At 65.4% G+C, this 16,771-nt stretch overlaps 1 protein-coding gene across 3 annotated transcripts; it reads right to left on the reverse strand.

Moving 5' to 3' along the window:
• Positions 1–172: 172 nt before the first annotated feature.
• HDAC6 (histone deacetylase 6) lies at positions 173–15,916 on the reverse strand. 3 transcript variants are annotated; one of them, XM_084612202.1, is made up of 29 exons: positions 15,778–15,916; positions 15,493–15,597; positions 15,069–15,194; positions 14,770–14,858; positions 13,328–13,412; positions 13,116–13,156; positions 12,737–12,833; positions 12,409–12,506; positions 11,400–11,504; positions 11,091–11,159; positions 10,681–10,807; positions 10,490–10,555; positions 10,270–10,329; positions 10,000–10,089; positions 9,743–9,849; positions 9,588–9,655; positions 9,031–9,178; positions 8,734–8,862; positions 7,699–7,867; positions 7,295–7,428; positions 7,048–7,116; positions 6,750–6,942; positions 6,046–6,195; positions 4,402–4,576; positions 4,037–4,299; positions 3,787–3,867; positions 3,264–3,410; positions 1,684–1,812; positions 173–943 (listed from the first exon to the last, which is right to left on the reverse strand). In XM_084612202.1, the coding sequence occupies exons 2-29, from the start codon at positions 15,493–15,495 to the stop codon at positions 875–877; spliced, it is 3,087 nt and encodes a 1,028-aa protein (XP_084468328.1). In that variant the 5' UTR covers positions 15,496–15,597; positions 15,778–15,916; the 3' UTR covers positions 173–874. The 3 variants fall into 3 exon arrangements, with proteins under 3 accessions (XP_084468328.1, XP_084468329.1, XP_084468330.1); XM_084612203.1 differs by lacking the exon at positions 3,787–3,867; XM_084612204.1 differs by lacking the exon at positions 15,493–15,597 and having other exon boundaries at positions 15,778–15,891.
• Positions 15,917–16,771: the final 855 nt, after the last annotated feature.

The following is a 16,771-nucleotide window of genomic DNA, read 5'->3' on the forward strand; positions in this document are numbered from 1 at the left end:
TCTGGGGGTGACGCCTGTAGGACCCTGTCCCACTCTGGCAGCAGGTGAATGGGACGAGATGGCACCCTCTACGTAACTCAAGGGTGGCTGGGGGTGCCCCCTGGCCGATGGGTGCTCCGCAGGGCACAGTGCACAGGCGAGTGGCAAATTAAAGGGGGGACAACGGCACCTGCATCGTTAACCTTGTATTGCAATAATCAACCTGAAAAGCAAAGACAGCGAGGGCCTGGCACCTGCCCGGCGTAGGTGCCCCATTGAGGGGAAAGGCCCATGTCCCATCCCACACAGGGGAGATCTCCCACATCACACTGCGACCATGGATTCTGGCCCCCAGCCCACTTACTGTAGGTCCTACACTAACAAAAACAGAGGGCCGTGTTCCTCTCGCCCCGCCGGCCATATGGAGTCTGGGTTTATAAAGGAGCCTTTATCTTCACCCCCTTCGCGGGGAGGGGGCCATTTGCACCTGATCCACAGAGTCTGCAGCCCCCACCCCTCTTGGGGGGAGAAACGGCTCCTGAGAACCCAGGGGATGTTCATAGAGCTGGTCACAGGTTTATTTGGGGGGGGGGGGTTAAACAGAAATGGACGACCCCCCCTGCATATCTGTAATCCTCACGGCCTGCTGGGGGGTGGGGATCAAGGAGGCTAGCCCTAGAGGATGTGAGGGGAGGTGGTGGTTGGGGATGGCCATCCCCAGTGAATGCAGTGGGTGGGGTGGGACCGACCCCCCAGTGGATACATGGTGGGGGGGGGAAGTCCCTCCTTACTGCTGGTGAGTTGTTTGGCACGTCTGTAGCCCTTTAAGAGAGTGGGTTCGTCCATCATGGGGGGGGGGGATTTGAACATCCCCCCCCTTCCTGTGGCACAGGGCTCAGAGCCCAGCGGCCGGGTCCGCCCCAAACTTCATGCGGTGAGCCAGGGCCTTGGCTGGCAGCAGGGTCTGGGGCAGGGAGAGAACGGAGGTCAGGATGAGATGGCCAGGCCAGCCGCCCCGCCCCGCCCCTCCGCCCCGGACAATGAAATTGCCTACGCCCATGGCCCCCCCTCGCTGGAGAGAATGGAGCAGTCCGTGCCCACACCCCCCCCAACGATATGGAGAATGTGCTGCCCCAGGAACTAATTCCCCCCCACCCATAATAGTATATCCCACCCTAAGGCATGACAAGGCCAGGGAGAATGGATCAGCCCAGCTGTAAACCCCCCCACGCTGTCAGCAGAGAATGGATCCGGCCAATGGCCTGGAGATGGGGTTCCCTAGCGACCAGTGACCTGGTGACCAAGAGACCCAGCCCAGCTATAATGGAATGGTCCAATGCCAAGTATACTCCCCCCACACCACAATGGATCATCCCACCCCAGGGGCTGGAATATTCCATTACAGCAGGGGTGGAGGTGGGACAGGTGTGTGCGACTTGCTCACTGCGGGAATGTTCCATTATAGGAATGGGACAGGGGAGCATTATTCCCCAAGTTGGGATGCTCCATTATGGCAACAAAGGCAGGGGGAGGAACGTCCCAGCCCCAAGAATTAACCCATTCAGCCCCCGCCAATCAGCAACCCTCCTGCATCTGACACCTGCCCCCAACCTTCATATGGACAGGGATAGAGGGGGAACCCCGACCTGCGGGCGGGGGGAAGGGGGGCTGTGTCATGTGACCATGAAGGGAGGCATGGCTTACCGGGTGATGGACGTATGATTGACAGGCGTAGCACCAGACCGACAGGTCCGCGTAACTCAGCACCAGGGGGTGGCCGGAAAGGGAGCCATGAGCCAGCATGTGCTGATTGATGTAACGCCCGCAGAGCACCTGGGGAGAGAAAGGGTTAACGGCTTCAGGGGCTGCGGGTCGGGAGTGGGGGGCAGGGCTGGGCTGGCAGGGGCTGCGAGTCGGGAGTGGGGGGCACTGGCAGGGCTGGGGGGGGGTCAGGGCCAGGCTGGTAGGGGCTGCAGGTCGGGATTGGGGGGCACCGGCAGGGCTGGGCTGGCAGGGGCTGTGGGTCAGGAGTGGGGGACACTGGCAGGGCTGGGGGACCCAGGGCTGGGCTGGCAGGGGCTGTGGGTCGGGATTGGGGGGCACCGGCAGGGCTGGGCTGGCAGGGGCTGCAGGTCAGGATTGGGGGGCACCGGCAGGGCTGGGCTGGCAGGGGCTGCAGGTCAGGATTGGGGGGCACCAGCAGGGCTGGGGGACCCCGGCAGGGCTGGGCTGGCATGGGCTGTGGGTCAGGAGTGGGGGGCACCGGCAGGGCTGGGGGGCCCAGGGATGGGCTGGCAGGGGCTGCGGGTCAGGTTTGGGGGGCACCGGCGGGAGTGGGGGGCACCGGCAGGGCTGGGCTGGCAGGGGCTGCGGGTCGGGATTGGGGGGCACCAGCAGGGCTGGGAGGCCCAGGGATGGGCTGGCAGGGGCTGCGGGTCGGGATTGGGGGGCACCGGCGGGAGTGGGGGGCACCGGCAGGGCTGGGCTGGCAGGGGCTGCGGGTCGGGATTGGGGGGCACCAGCAGGGCTGGGAGGCCCAGGGATGGGCTGGCAGGGGCTGCGGGTCGGGATTGGGGGGCACCGGCGGGAGTGGGGGGCACCGGCAGGGCTGGGCTGGCAGGGGCTGCGGGTCGGGATTGGGGGGCACTGGCGGGAGTGGGGGGCACCGGCAGGGCTGGGCTGGCAGGGGCTGTGAGTCAGGATTGGGGGGCACCGGCAGGGCTGGGAGGCCCAGGGATGGGCTGGCAGGAGCTGCGGGTCGGGATTGGGGGGCACCGGCAGGGCTGGGAGGCCCAGGGATGGGCTGGCAGGAGCTGCGGGTCGGGATTGGGGGGCACCGGCGGGAGTGGGGGGCACCGGCAGAGCTGGGCTGGCAGGGGCTGCGGGTCGGGAGTGGGGGGCACCGGCGGGAGTGGGATGGCAGGGGCTGTGGGTCAGGATTGGGGGGCACCGGCGGGAGTGGGGGGCACCGGCAGGGCTGGGCTGGCAGGGGCTGGGGGGCACCGGGAGGGCTGGGCTGGCAGGGGCTGCGGGTCGGGATTGGGGGGCACTGACGGGAGTGGGGGGCACCGGCAGGGCCAGGCTGGCAGGGGCTGCGGGTCGGGATTGGGGGGCACCGGCAGGGCTGGGCTGGCAGGGGCTGGGGGTCGGGGGGCACCGGGAGGGCTGGGGGTCGGGGGCAGGGGGCAGGGCTGGGCTGGCAGGGGCTGCGGGTCGGGATTGGGGGGCACCGGTGGGAGTGGGGGGCACCGGCTGTGGGGCAGGGGCGGGGGGCGCTGTCTCACCCGGTAACAGGCCAGGCAGACCCAGTTCTCGCCCCGGCTGCCGCATTCCTCACATGGTGCCAGCACGTCCAGCCCGGCCGGGGGAAGGGGCTGGAGCGAGTCCAGGTGGGGGCACCAGGGCAGGGGGGTCACGGCGTAGAGCGTCCCCTGCAGAGACACGAGGGAGACAAGGATCGAACCCAGGAGTCCAGGCTCCCAGCTCCCGCCCCGGCTCTAACCCACCAGACCCCACTGCCCTCCCAGAGCCGGGAGAGAACCCAGGCGTCCTGGCCCCTAGTGTAGCAGCTGGGAAATGGGTGCACCCAGTTCTGGGCTGCTGCCCCATGTGAGCCCAGTGGGCGGGGGGGGCAGAGAGGTAGGCTGGGAAATGAGGTGTAGGGGGTAGAGGGAAGCAGAGAATCAGGTGAGAAGGGTGAGGGGGCGCAGGTGAGGGGCCCATCCGGGGGATGGGAGATGCCAAGGATGGGGGTGGGCGGCCCCAAGGATTAAGGAACAGGGTTGGGGGGGGGCGTCAGGGCCTCACCGTGTCTGCGAACTCCACCCCCAGGCTGACAGAGGGGGTGGGGAGCAGGGCGGCTGCTTCGTCCAGGAGGCTGGGGGGGTCCTGGGAGAGAAAAGACCCATGAGCTGAGACCGCCCCCCACCCCCACCCCCAGGCTACTCCCATCCCCCAGCCCAGGGAATCCAGTGCAAACCAACCCCCCAATAATAGATCCCCTCCCTGGCCCCATGGGATAGACGCCCCCCCAGAACCTCCCTCCCCCCCACCCTACCTCTGACTCCTCTGCAGCTGGAGGTTCCGCCTCTCCAGGGGAAGCCCCGCCCACCAGGGCGGAGTCAGGGCTCAGCTGGGGGGAGCCCGAGTCGGTCTCCACCTCACCGCTGAGGCAGAGGGCTCCGAGCCTCAGGATGTCATCGACGGAGCCCTCGGAGACGGGGGGGCTCTGGGAGCCCCCCGAGGGGGCCTCTGGTGGGGAGTCCTCATGGATGGGGCCCAGCTGCTCGGATTGGGGCCTCGAGTCCTGCTGGATCGGCACTGCAAGAGATGGAGATTACGTAGCATGGCAACACGTGGCAGGGGGCTGGGAAGGGGGGCCGCGCTGTGGGGCAGGGGCTCGGCCGGGGGGGCCGCACTTACCATCCAGCCGCAGGCAGGTCCAGTATTTGCGGTGCACGGCGCTCGCCCGGGCCAGCGACTGCAGGGCGCTGGGGTGGGGAGCCTGCAGGCGCCCCAGCTCGGGCAGGGGGTCCCCCAGCAGGGTCCGGGTGCACATGGTCATGGATTCGGAGATAGACACCAGGTTGTAGCCTCCCTGGAGGGGGCAAGGGGAGGAGAAGAGACCTGGGATTTGGGGGCGTCCGTCTGTCTGCGTCCCTGGCTGTGCAGCCCAACCCTGGGGGCAGCACCAATCGCCACCGTGCCTTGACCTCAGGCACATTCCCCCCTGCCCCGGAGACACGCGGCCGGGGCTGGGCCGGGTGGGAGGAGGCGCCGGAGGCCTGGCTGGCCGGGGGGGCGGGTTCCGATTTCTCGCTGAGCGACACGGAGGCCAAGGAGCAACGCGGCATTTCCTGGCCACCGAATCTTAACATCTCCCGGCCCTGAATGGCCACCTGACGCCCCCGCGACCCAGAGCCGCAGACGTCGGGGGTGAATCGCTTGGAAATGAGCTTGGGAACTGGCCGGCGAAACGGGCAGCAGGAAAACCCAGCTCGGCCAAGGACAGGGATTCGTCAGGTCGCCGCGGGGCTCCCAGCATGGGCCGTAATATTAGATTCTTAATCATAAAACTAAATATGACACAGATTGTAATCATTACATTAATACGTTTGATGAGTGGTAAGACTGTACTGTGTATTAATATACATCGTACTCAATTAGATGTTAAAGAAGACTCCAGTTCCGATGAAATCGCACAGGTTAATGGTATTTGAAACCATGCAGCAGCAGTAATTCAATCAATAATAAAATGATTGAGCCAAATCTTAAATCTTACGTCCCACTCAACCCTCACACGAGCTGGTCTCTTGAAAAGCTTCGGCTGGTTTTCCCCGGACGGGATTTGCTTCTCCCGGGACCCCGGAAGTTTCAGAGTTTCCTCCCATTTCAGAGCCAGGTTTTCCCTCCCCGGGATAGTCGGTCGTTTCTCGCAGACCCAGCTCCGGTGCTGGGGGCCGGTGGGCTCGGCTCCCCCAGCACCGTAGCGGCTCGTGACATCCCTGGAGGCTTTGCGGGGAATTGGCACCAGCAGGCGGCCAGGCCAGGGACCCGCCAGAGTTAACCCCCCCCAGCCAGCGCTGCCTGGCCGCAAGGGAAACGCACGAGATTTCGCAGCGGAGGCCCCAAAACTGGCAGGTCTGAGGTGCATCCATCTGTCCTGTTTAGCTCTGGGTTTTGCCCCATTTCCCGCCCCCTGAGGCCAGATGGGAGCCGGCGCCCCCTAGCGGGGACAGGCCCCTGTCCCATTCCCTGCCCCCCGTGCCAGCCAGTCCCTGCCCTGGGGCCAGATGGGAGCTGGTGCCCCCTAGCGGGGACAGGCCCCTGTCCCATTCCCTGCCCCCCGTGCCAGCCAGTCCCTGCCCTGGGGCCAGATGGGAGCTGGTGCCCCCTAGCGGGGACAGGCCCCTGTCCCATTCCCTGCCCCCCGTGCCAGCCAGTCCCTGCCCTGGGGCCAGATGGGAGCTGGTGCCCCCTAGCGGGGACAGGCCCCTGTCCCAGCCAGTCCCTGCCCTGGGGCCAGATGGGAGCTGGTGCCCCCTAGCGGGGACAGGCCCCACGTACCTCCAGTGCCAGCACGACCCGGCCCCCCGCCAGCCCCAGCAGGAGGTGGGTCATGTGGGCGTAACACTCGGGGCTCACCAGGCAGCCCCCCAGTGGGTCGCCGCGGGCGGCATCGAACCCAGCCGACACCAGAACCAGCTCCGGGTCGAACTGCAGAGAGACAACGAGAAGCTGAGTGAGACCCCCCAGCGGGTCCAGGCATCTGGGCTCACCCCACCCCACACCCTCACCACCCGACCCCCCAGCCCCCACTGGCGGACCCAGACATCCGGGCCCACCCCCACAACCCTCGCCACCCGACCCCCCAGCCCCCGCCGGCGGACCCAGACATCCGGGCCCACCCCCACAACCCTCGCCACCCGACCCCCCAGCCCCCGCCGGCGGACCCAGACATCCGGGCCCACCCCCACAACCCTCGCCACCCGACCCCCCAGCCCCCGCCGGCGGACCCAGACATCCGGGCCCACCCCCACAACCCTCGCCACCCGACCCCCCAGCCCCCGCCGGCGGACCCAGACATCCGGGCCCACCCCCACAACCCTCGCCACCCAGCCCCCGCCGGCGGACCCAGACATCCGGGCCCACCCCCACAACCCTTGCCACCCGACCCCCCAGCCCCCGCCGGCGGACCCAGACATCTGTGTTCACCCCTCCCCTCCCCTCCCCTGCGGGTGCTGGGCAAGAACCCAGGCGTCCGGGCGCACCTGGTAGGCAACGGGCAGCACCAGGCGGTGGAAGGCAGCCAGGTACTCGGCGTCACCCATGTGGGGGCTGTTCCAGGGCACGTTGAGGGTGAAGCCGCGGCCCGGCCCCACCCCTACCCGGTCGGCGTCGGCGTCCTCCGAGGTGGGGAAGAAGGAGCCGCGGTCGTAGCGGTGCAGAGAGACGTACAGCACGCTGGGGGGGGCGGGCGAGGGGGGGGTTAGTCCCACTCGGACCCTGTCCCCCCACATACCTCCCCTCCCCCACCCTCCAGCAGCCCCCCACCAGAGGACAAGGTACCTCGGATCTTCCTCAAACATGTGCTGGGTACCGTTGCCGTGGTGAACATCCCAGTCCAGGATCATCACCCTGACGACGAAGAGAAGGGAGGATGAGGATGGAAACCAGGAGTCCTGGCTCCCAGCCCCCACCCCACGCCCTGCTCTAACCACCAGACCTCACTCCCCTCTCAGAGCTGGGGAGAGAACCCAGGAATCCTGGCTCCAAGCCGCCCCGCCCCCAAGCGTAACCATCAGCCCCCTCTCACCTCATGGGCCGTCCCGCCAGGCGCTGAGCGAAACGAGCTGCCAGGGCTACCGAATTGAAGAAGCAGAAGCCACAGGCCGTGTCGGACTCGGCGTGATGCCCAGGGGGCCGGACAATGGCCACGGCGTTCTGCACCTAGAGCCAGGCACAGAGCACACGGGGGGGGGGGCGGGTGAGTCGGTGCTGGGATGCAGCCACCTCTGGGGCGGGGCAGTGGGGGAACAGCCGCACATAACAGCGTGACGCGCGGCCACCTCTGGGGACAGCCTCTCTGGAACGGGAAGTGAAGTGACGACACAAGGAGACAGAATGAAGTCCCCTTAATGAGGATTTGGCCTGAACACTGGGGTTCACACTCCAAGCCTTGGGGGGCAAAGGGAGGGGCCCCCGCCCCCCAGCCCTCACCTCGCCCTCCAGCACGGCCTGCACGGCGTTGAAGGCCGAGCCGGCAGCCAGCCGGGCACACTCGTAGGAGCTGGTGCAGATGTAGATGGAGTTGTACTGGTCGCCCTGGCGGTGCAGGTCCCGTGGCTTCATGCTGGCCGTGGCCTTCACCGTCTGCACGTAGGCTGGGCTGCGAGGGAGGCAGAGAACCCAGGAGTCCTGGCTCCCGGCCCCCCTGCTCTAACCACCAACCCCCACTGCCCTCCTGGTCCAGGGAGAGAACCCAGGAGTCCTGGCTCCCGGCCCCCCTGCTCTAACCACCAACCTCCACTGCCCTCCCGGAGCCGGGGAGAGAACCCAGGAATCCTAGCTCCCGGCCCCCCTGCTCTAACCACCAACCCCCACTGCCCTCCTGGTCCAGGGAGAGAACCCAGGAGTCCTGGCTCCCGGCCCCCCTGCTCTAACTACCAACCCCCACTGCCCTCCCGGAGCCAGGGAGAGAACCCAGGAATCCTAGCTCCCGGCCCCCCTGCTCTAACCACCAACCCCCACTGCCCTCCCAGAGCCAGGGAGAGAACCCAGGAATCCTAGCTCCCGGCCCCCCTGCTCTAACCACCAACCCCCACTGCCCTCCTGGTCCAGGGAGAGAACCCAGGAGTCCTGGCTCCCGGCCCCCCTGCTCTAACCACCAACCCCCACTGCCCTCCCGGAGCCAGGGAGAGAACCCAGGAGTCCTGGCTCCCGGCCCCCCTGCTCTAACCACCAACCCCCACTGCCCTCCCGGAGCCGGGGAGAGAACCCAGGAATCCTAGCTCCCGGCCCCCCTGCTCTAACCACCAAACCCCACTGCCCTCCCGGAGCCGGGGAGAGAACCCAGGAATCCTAGCTCCCGGCCCCCCTGCTCTAACCACCAACCCCCACACCCCTCCTAAAGCTGAGGAGAGAACCTAGGAGCCCTGGCTCCGGCCCACCCCCAAGTTCTAACCCACCAGACCCCACTCCCCTCCCAGAGCCAGGGAGAGAACCCAGGTGTCCGGGACGCCCCTCCCCCATTACCTGTGGCACATTCTCAGCTCCTCTTCCTCAGCGCTGCGGGCCGGGATCCGGCGGCATCGTTCCGTGAGCCGGAGCTCCCCATGGCGCTGGAAGATGCGGGAGACCCGCTGGGGCAGCTCTGGGTGCTGGCTGTGACGGGGGGAAGGGAAGGACTCAGAGCCCGGACGCCTGGGTTCCAGCCCTGGCTCTGGCCAGGGACAGAACCCTGGAGTCCTGGCTCCCAGCCTCCCTGCTCTAACCACTAGACCCCACTCCCCTTCCAGAGCAGGGGAGAGAACCCAGGCGTCCGGGCCGTACCTGTCCCACATGTTGTAATGCTCGGTCATGCGTTCGTCATACACCAGGCCGGTGCGGGCAGCCGGGAGGGGTCGCGGCACCTCAGGAGGGTCTGGGGGTTCCACAGGGGCTGGCTCCTCGTCCACATCCTCAGGGGGGGTGTCGGTCTCTGTGGCGGGGGGGTGGGGGGGGAATCAGAGCCAATCCCTTGAGTTATGCGGGGGTGATATCAAATCAGGGAGCCCCATGGGAATTTGGGGGCAGGGTACAGCAGGGGGATGGGGTTGGGGGGCTCTGGGCTGCCCCAGAGGGCAGCCTGTCATCCCCCCAAAGAGTGGGGAGCTGGGGGGGGCAGAGGAACCCCAAAGAGGTTGTGGGGGCAGGAGGGGGTACCCCAGGGGGGCTGGGTTGGGGCATCTCAGAGGAGCTGGAGGACCCCAGTGGGGCTGTGTGGGGGGGATCTGTGGGATCCTAAAAGAGGGCTGGGGGGCCTTGGAACCCGAGAAAGGCTGTGGGGGGCCAGGGAGCCCCAGAGGGGGGCTGGGGGCGAGCAGGGGCTCCTGGGGGCCAGGACTCACCCCCTCTCTGCAGGCTCCGCCAGTATTTCTCGTGGATCGCGAGCGTCCCAGACACGGAGCTCAGAGCGCTGGGGAAGGGGGAACAGCCCGGAGTCAGTGGGGTGCGATCATGGGGCCGCCCCACCCCCAGCCCCACCCCCACAGACCCTGCTCACCTGCGACAGGGGGCAACGGGCGGCTCCAGCCGGGGACAGGGGTCCCCCAAGAGGGTCCTCAGGGCCGCACAGACCCCCTCAGCCAGGGAGTTCAGATTGTAGCCACCCTGGGGTGGGGGGAAAAAACGGGTCAACGGTGCCCCCGGCCCCGAGATGCATCTACCGCTGGGGCGGGGCAGCCGCATATACCGCTGCCTGGGGCTGAGATGCAGCCACCTCTGGGGGCAGCCTGCGCCGTGGGTCAGCTCCACACTCACCTCCAAAGACAGCAGCATCTTGCCGCCCGCCAGGGCCATGAGCAGATGAGTCAGGTGAGCGAAGCACGCGGGCGACACAGCCATCTCGCCCTAGGCGCGGACGCAAAGGTCAGTTTGTCAGGCTCCCTCCCCGCCCCACAGCGAGGCCCCTCACCCAGCCCCCTAGACTGGCCGCTGCCCTTCTAAACGCGCCCCGGGCCCCCTCCTTAGCCCCTCGGCGCCCCCTGGGGGCAGCGCTGCCAAACGCGGAGGGATACAGGGGCCACTCACCTTGGGGTCCCCGAGCACAGAGTCGAACCCGGCGGCCACCAGAACCAGCTGGGGTTGGAACTGAAAACAGAACACAGGAGATCGCAGCCCGGACCCAACACCCCCGGATCGGGGCAGAGGGGACAGGCCCCAAGCCAGCCAGTCCCTGCCCTGGGGCTGATGGCAGCTGGCGCCCCGTAGAAGGGACCGGCCCCATGTCCCATCCCCTACCCCAACGTACCTCAAATGCCACGGGCAGTAAGACATGTAAAAATGCAGCGAGATAATCACCGTCCCTCATTCCCACCTGGACGGAGAGACAAAGACCAGTTAGATGGGTCTGAGGGAGGTCAAATGCAGCCACTTCTGGGGTGGGGTGGCTGGGGAACAGCTGCACATAACGCCGCCCAGGACAGCTCACAGGGCACCTACCGCGTTCCACGGCACGTTGACGTTGAACCCCTCTCCGCAGCCCTGCCCCACGGCGGGGCTGTCGGACGCTGGCAGGTGGGGCCAGAACCTCCCCTGCTCATAGCGATGGACGGAGAAATAGAGAACGCTGCAGAGAGAGACGGGGCAGACAGGGGGCAGTGACTGGTGCCCCTCACCTGCAGCCCCCTGCCAGCCCAGCCCTGCCCCCTATCCACCCTGCCGGTGCCCCTCACTCCCGACCTGCAGCCTCCTGCCAGCCCAGCCCTGCCCCCTACCTGCCCTGCCAGTGCCCCTCACTCCTGACCTGCAACCATCTGCCAGCCCAGCCCTGCCCCCCCAGCGCCCCTCACTCCCGAGCCGCAGCCCCTGCCAGCCCAGCCCTGGGCTCCCCCCATGCGCCTGGGACCGACCTGGGATCCTCCTCGAAGAGGAACTGGGTGCCCTGCCCGTGGTGAACGTCCCAGTCGACGATCAAGACTCTGGAAGGAAACAAGACTCTCGTCACGCCCATTAGTGGGACTCAGCACCCGCCCCTCATCCTGCCCCCCCGGGCCATAGACACCCTGCTGGGCGGGGGGGTGATATCCAGGAGTCCTATCTCCCAGCCCCCACTGCTCTAACCGGCAGCCCCCACTCCCCTCCCAGAGCCAGGGAGAGAACCCAGGAGTCCAGGCTCCCAGTCCACCCCTGCTCTAACCACCAGCCCCCGCATCCCTCACCGTTCCACTCCCAGTTTTTGCCGGGCATATCTAGCCCCGATGGCCAGGTGGTTGAACATGCAGTAACCGTCCATCTTATCTCGGTGGGCATGGTGTCCTGGCGGCCTGGAACGGAGACAAAGAGAGTTAGCGGAGAGCTCGCTTGATGCTGAGATGCAGCCACTTCTGGGGTGGGGCAGCTGGGGAACAGCCATACACAACGCTGCACAGGAACGGCTTGCCTGGCGCTGAGACGCAGCTGTTCTCTGCCTGCTCTGCCCTGCCCAGAGGTGGCTGCAGCTCGGTGCCACCCATTTAAACCCAGCTCATGCAGCGAGCCGGATCTCTGCACATGCTGCCTGGGTCGTTTTTCCCAAGGAGAAAGGTGAGAACAGGAAGGGACCCTGGAAAAGATCCTTGTAACCCAGCGTGGATTGGGGCAGTTCGAGCTGCGGAGGTGGGGGGCGGACAATGTAAATGGCTGACCTAGGGAATGGGGGGGATTCTGGGGCTGTCTGAGACTGGAGGGGGATTGGGATTAAGGGGGATTAGCTAGAGGATTGGAGGGCGCAGGTCTGAGCCCCGGTGGGGAGCGGAGACCAGGGACAAGGCCCAGCTGGGATGACAGAGGACCAAGCAGAGACTAGGTGAATAACCCGAGACTAGAGCTGGGCGGTTTCTAGCCCAGGCCAAGATTAAGGCTCTGGGCTGGTGCGAGGGAGGATCTGACAGACAACGGGGCCAGGGGCTGATCGGGGCCGGGGTACAACCTGGGACTGGGATTATGGGCTCAAACTAAACCAAAAAGATGCTGGATTTAGGATGATCGGCCGGAGTGAACATCACAGGAGTTGGGATTAAACTCTGGGCGTCCCATCACAAAGGCTGGATCGTCATTGGAAGAAGGAATTAAAACCTGGCAACTTAACCGAGGATCCGGGAATCAACCATTCTCTGTGGCTAGCCTCTGCCAAGAGGGAGGAGCCCCCCAGCCCCTGCCCAGCCCCCGGCCCCAGCCCACCCCTCCTACCGGACCAGCGCCAGCCCGTTGCGCAGCTCTCCGCTCTGCACCTTCTCCAGCAGACGCAGAACGCAGCCACCAGCCAGCCGGGCGCAACGGAACGAATCCTGGGGGGCAGGAGACATGGAGAGTGGGGGCTGGACAGAGAGACAACCCCCCGCAGGGAAAGAACCCCATAGACAGCACTGGGTAACTGTCCGCCAGACCCTCCTAGAGCCAGGAGAGAACCCAGGAGTCCTGGCTCCCTGCTCTAACCCACTAGACCCCGCTCCCGTCCCAGAGCCAGGGAGAGAACCCTGGCGTCCGGGCCCCGCCTCACTGGCCAGCGGGTGCTCACCGGGTGCAGGAAGACGGAGTCGTAGGTCTCCGACAGGGCCCTGAGCTCCTGCTCGCTCATCTGCTCGGTTGACTTCATCAGTTCCACGTACTCCTGGCTGAGAGAGAGAGAGCTCCTCACTCCTGCCCCGCTGCCCCGCCCCCCAGCCCCGCCCGCGCCCCTCACTCCCGCCCCGCTGCCCCGCCCCCCAGCCCCGCCCGCTCCCCTCACTCCCGACCCGCCGCCCCATGCCTCAGCCCTGCCAGCGCCCCTCACTCCCGCCCCGCTGCCCCACCCCCCAGCCCTGCCCCTCACTCCCACCCCGCTGCCCCGCCCCCCAGCCCCGCCCGTGCCCCTCACTCTTGACCCGCAGCCCCAGGGTCCTCTCTTCCATAAATACCTGTGGGCTAGCAGAATCTCTTCCTCGGTAGCCAGCCGGGCCTGTGAAGAAAGGAAAGAATTGTAGCCGGAACCCGCAAACCACTGAAGTGGAGACTGCGGGGGAGGGTAGAAGCTGCTGGTCTCTGACCCCTCCCGCCCACGGGGAAAGGAGCCCACTACTGGGGATGGAACCCAGGAGTCCTGGCGTCCAGCCCCTCCCCCGTCTCTCACCTCCACCAGGACACAGCGCTCCCACAGGCCGCACTGCAGCAACTTTCCCTGGACAGCCGCGAGTCTCTCCGGGCGCTCGGGGAAGCTGGGAATGAAATGAGGAGAAGATGGATTGGGGCAGGGGGCTGCGGGTCGGGAGTGAGGGGCACTGGCAGGCCTGTGGTGGGGGGGGTGGTTATGATTCTCCAATTAGGATTTTAACGCCCCAGGTTAGGAGTAAGGACGGCGAGGCGATTACAGAGAAAGGGGCGGATTAGGATTAAGGACGGCAAGGCGATTACAGAGAAAGGGGCGGATTAGGATTAAGGACGGCAAGGCGATTACAGAGAAAGGGGCGGATTAGGATTAAGGACGGCGAGGCGATTACAGAGAAAGGGGCGGATTAGGATTAAGGACGGCGAGGCGATTACAGAGAAAGGGGCCGTCATAAATATAAAGGAAAGGGTAAACACCTTTAAAATTCCTCCTGGCCAGAGAAAAAACCCTTTCACCTGTAAAGGGTAAAGAAGCCCAGATAACCTCGCTGGCACCTGACCACAATGACCAATGAAGAGACAAGATACTTTCAAAAGCTGGGGGGAGGGAGAAACAAAGCCCCCCTCTCTCTCCCTCTGTCTGGGTGATGCTTTTGCCGGGGACAGAACAGGAATGGAGTCTTAGGACTTAGTCAGTCATCTAGCAAGCAATGCGTTAGATTCTGTTTGTTTAAATGGCTGAGGAAACAAGCTGTGCTGAATGGAATGGAGATTCCTGTCTTTGTGTCTTTTTGTAACTGAAGGTTTTGCCTAGAGGGATTCTCTATGTTTGGAATCTAATTATCCTTTACCATCCTGATTTTACAGAGGTGATTCTTTTTACTTTATTAAAATTCTTTTTTTAAAGAACCTGATTGCTTTTTCATTGTTTCTAAGATCCAAGGGTTTGGGTCTGTGTTCACCTATGCAAATGGGTGACGATTTTTATCAAGCCTTCCCCAGGAAAGGGACTGTAGCGTTTGGGAGGATTTGGGGGGAAAGACATTTCCAAATGGGCTCTTTCCAAATTATATCCCAGTTAGACGCTTGGTGGTGGCAGCAATAAGGTCCAGGGACAAAAGGTAAAATAGTTTGTACCTTGGGGAAGTTTTAACCTAAACCGGTGAAAGTAAACTTAGGAGGTTTTCATGCAGGTCCCCACATCTGTACCCGAGAGTTCACAGTGGGGCAGGAACCTTGACATGAGATTAGGATTAAGGACGGCGAGGCAATTCCAGAGAAAGGGGGCGGGCGAGGAGAAAGGGCGGCGAGGCGATTACTGACGAGCAGGAAGGATGAGGCCCATAGATTCAGACAGGGCATTCTGGGGGCCAGGCTGTGGCTCCCACAGGGTTTTCGGGATCTGCACCCGGAGGGGAGGCCAATTCAACCCAGACCAGGGGGATCTGGGACCCGCCCCCCAAGTACCTGTCATCCCACAGGCAATGGAAGTCAGTGAGCCGCTCGTCAAAGGCCAGACCCGTCCCCACGGGCACCGCCCCCGGCACGCTCAGATCCTGGGGCAGGAGAAAACACAGTGAACCCAGGTATCTGGGCACCCACCCCCTGGCACTTCTCACCCAGATCCACCAGACCCTCCTCCCCTCCCAGAGCCGGGGAGAGAACCCAGGAGTCCTGAGTCCCAGTCCCCCCTGCTCTAACCCACCAGACCCCACTCCCCCCCCAGACCCAGGGACAGAACCCAGGTGTCCGGGTGCCCCACCTACCAGGCGCCGCAGCCCCGATTCCAGCTCCTCCGCCTCTTTGTTCATCCTCTGGGCTCGGCCGCGGCGCTTGGTTTCGGGGAGCCCAGGGCTGCGACGGGGCGGGGGCCCCTTCCGGCCTCCCCGCTTCTGGGAGGAGCGCATGGGGCAGAGAGGGGGAAAAAAGGTGGGGAGTTACACACTCAGACATCCCCAGCCCCCCCCCCCCAGACAAGAGCCCCCCCAGCCCCCCCGGACAAGAGCCCTGCTCCCGCCCGCCCCAAAACCCCACTTGGAGAAGAGCCCCCAGCCCCCACCGCTTGACCCTCTCCCTCCGTGAAACGCCCCCCCCTACAGCCCCACAGCCGCGGGCCACGCCCACTCAGGGCCCCGCCCCATGGACAAGAGCCCCGCCCCTCCCTCAAGCCCCGCCCCCAGGCGGACTCACCATGGCCACGTGTGCTGGGGGGGGTTACTTCACCCCTGGGCGGGGGGAGCTGGGTCCTTGCTCCCCCGGGGAGACCCCTGGGGGCGCCGCCATCGCTGGGCAGGTCTGGGGGGGCAAAGAGCCTTAGAGCCGGGTCAGAGCCGGCCCCGAACCCCGCGGCCAGGGCCGGGCCGGGCCGGGCGGGGCGGGAGTGGGGGGCACCGGCGGAGGGGGGCGGGTCGAGGGGGGGGCGGCGGGGCACCGGCGGGGGGGGCTGCAGGTCGGGAGTGAGGGGCACCATCTCACCTGGCTCCTGCGGCACCTCCCCCCTCCGGCGCGGTCAGATGGTCTCTTCCAGCCAGGCGCTGCCTGATGCTGTCACTCAGGCCTGCCCCCCCCTCCCTACTGGGAGAGACCATTGGCACGGAGCATGGGGGGGTTGGTAGAGACCATTCGCTCTGAAATTGGCGGGGCCTGGGAGAAACCATTCACACTGAATGTCAGGGAATGCTGGGAGAGACCATTGGAGCATGGGGGGGTCTGGGAGAAACCATTGGCATAGGGAGGGGGGTATTGGAGGAAAAATCCCCCCTGTCTTCATGGGCCAGGTCTTTGGGGGAATCCCCCCCATGACCTCTCACCCTGTGACCTTTAACTCGACCCCTCCCCCAACTTGCTCCAGAGACCTTTCACCCCGACCTTGGTTCTCCTTTGACCTCCTCAGCCTTGCCCCCTGGTGTAGCATCACATGGTGTAGTACACAGGGATGGCTCCCCCGAGGCCGAGATGCAGCCACTTCTGGGGCAGGGCAGCTGGGGAACAGCCGCACATAACACCACCCAGGGATGAAGCAGCGAGGGCTTTGCACCAGCAGGTGGCGCTGGGCCTGCCCTGAAGTAGCAGTGGGACTGGGATAAATAGCCCGGACCAGTGACCGCAGTGTGTCCCTGCTGCCCCCAGGGGGAGGGCCCCAGCCCGCTACCTGGTGCGGCATCCAGGATTGGGCCTCATCTCCAGTTCCCAGCCCTGCCCCTCCTCCGCATTCAGGTCCCTTTGAAATCCTGTTCCCAGCTCCCCGCCTGGCCAGCCCTTAACTGGGGGGCCCATCTCTCCCCCTAGCTCCCCCTGGGCCCTGGCCAAATGGGGCAGATAAACCCCTTCCTGCCCTTTTTGATCGAGAGAGAGATTCAGGGAGAGACAGAGATGGGGCTGATAGGTGGGATGGGACTCCTGGCTCCCAGACCCCTCCCCTCCTGGAGCCAGGGAGAGAACCCAGGAGTCCTGGCTCCCAGCCACCCCC

This window comes from Lepidochelys olivacea (genome assembly GCF_965140295.1).
Source record: "Lepidochelys olivacea isolate rLepOli2 genome assembly, chromosome: 23".
Classification (NCBI taxonomy): Eukaryota; Metazoa; Chordata; order Testudines; family Cheloniidae; genus Lepidochelys; species Lepidochelys olivacea.

Coding starts and splice junctions, on each gene's coding strand:
- HDAC6 (XM_084612202.1), bottom strand. Junction 12,507..12,736: donor ACTCCGTCTTCCTGCACCCG/GTGAGCACCCGC, acceptor CCTGCCCCCCAG/GATTCGTTCCGTTGCGCCCG. Junction 7,117..7,294: donor CTGGCGGGACGGCCCATGAG/GTGAGAGGGGGC, acceptor CTTCGTCGTCAG/GGTGATGATCCTGGACTGGG.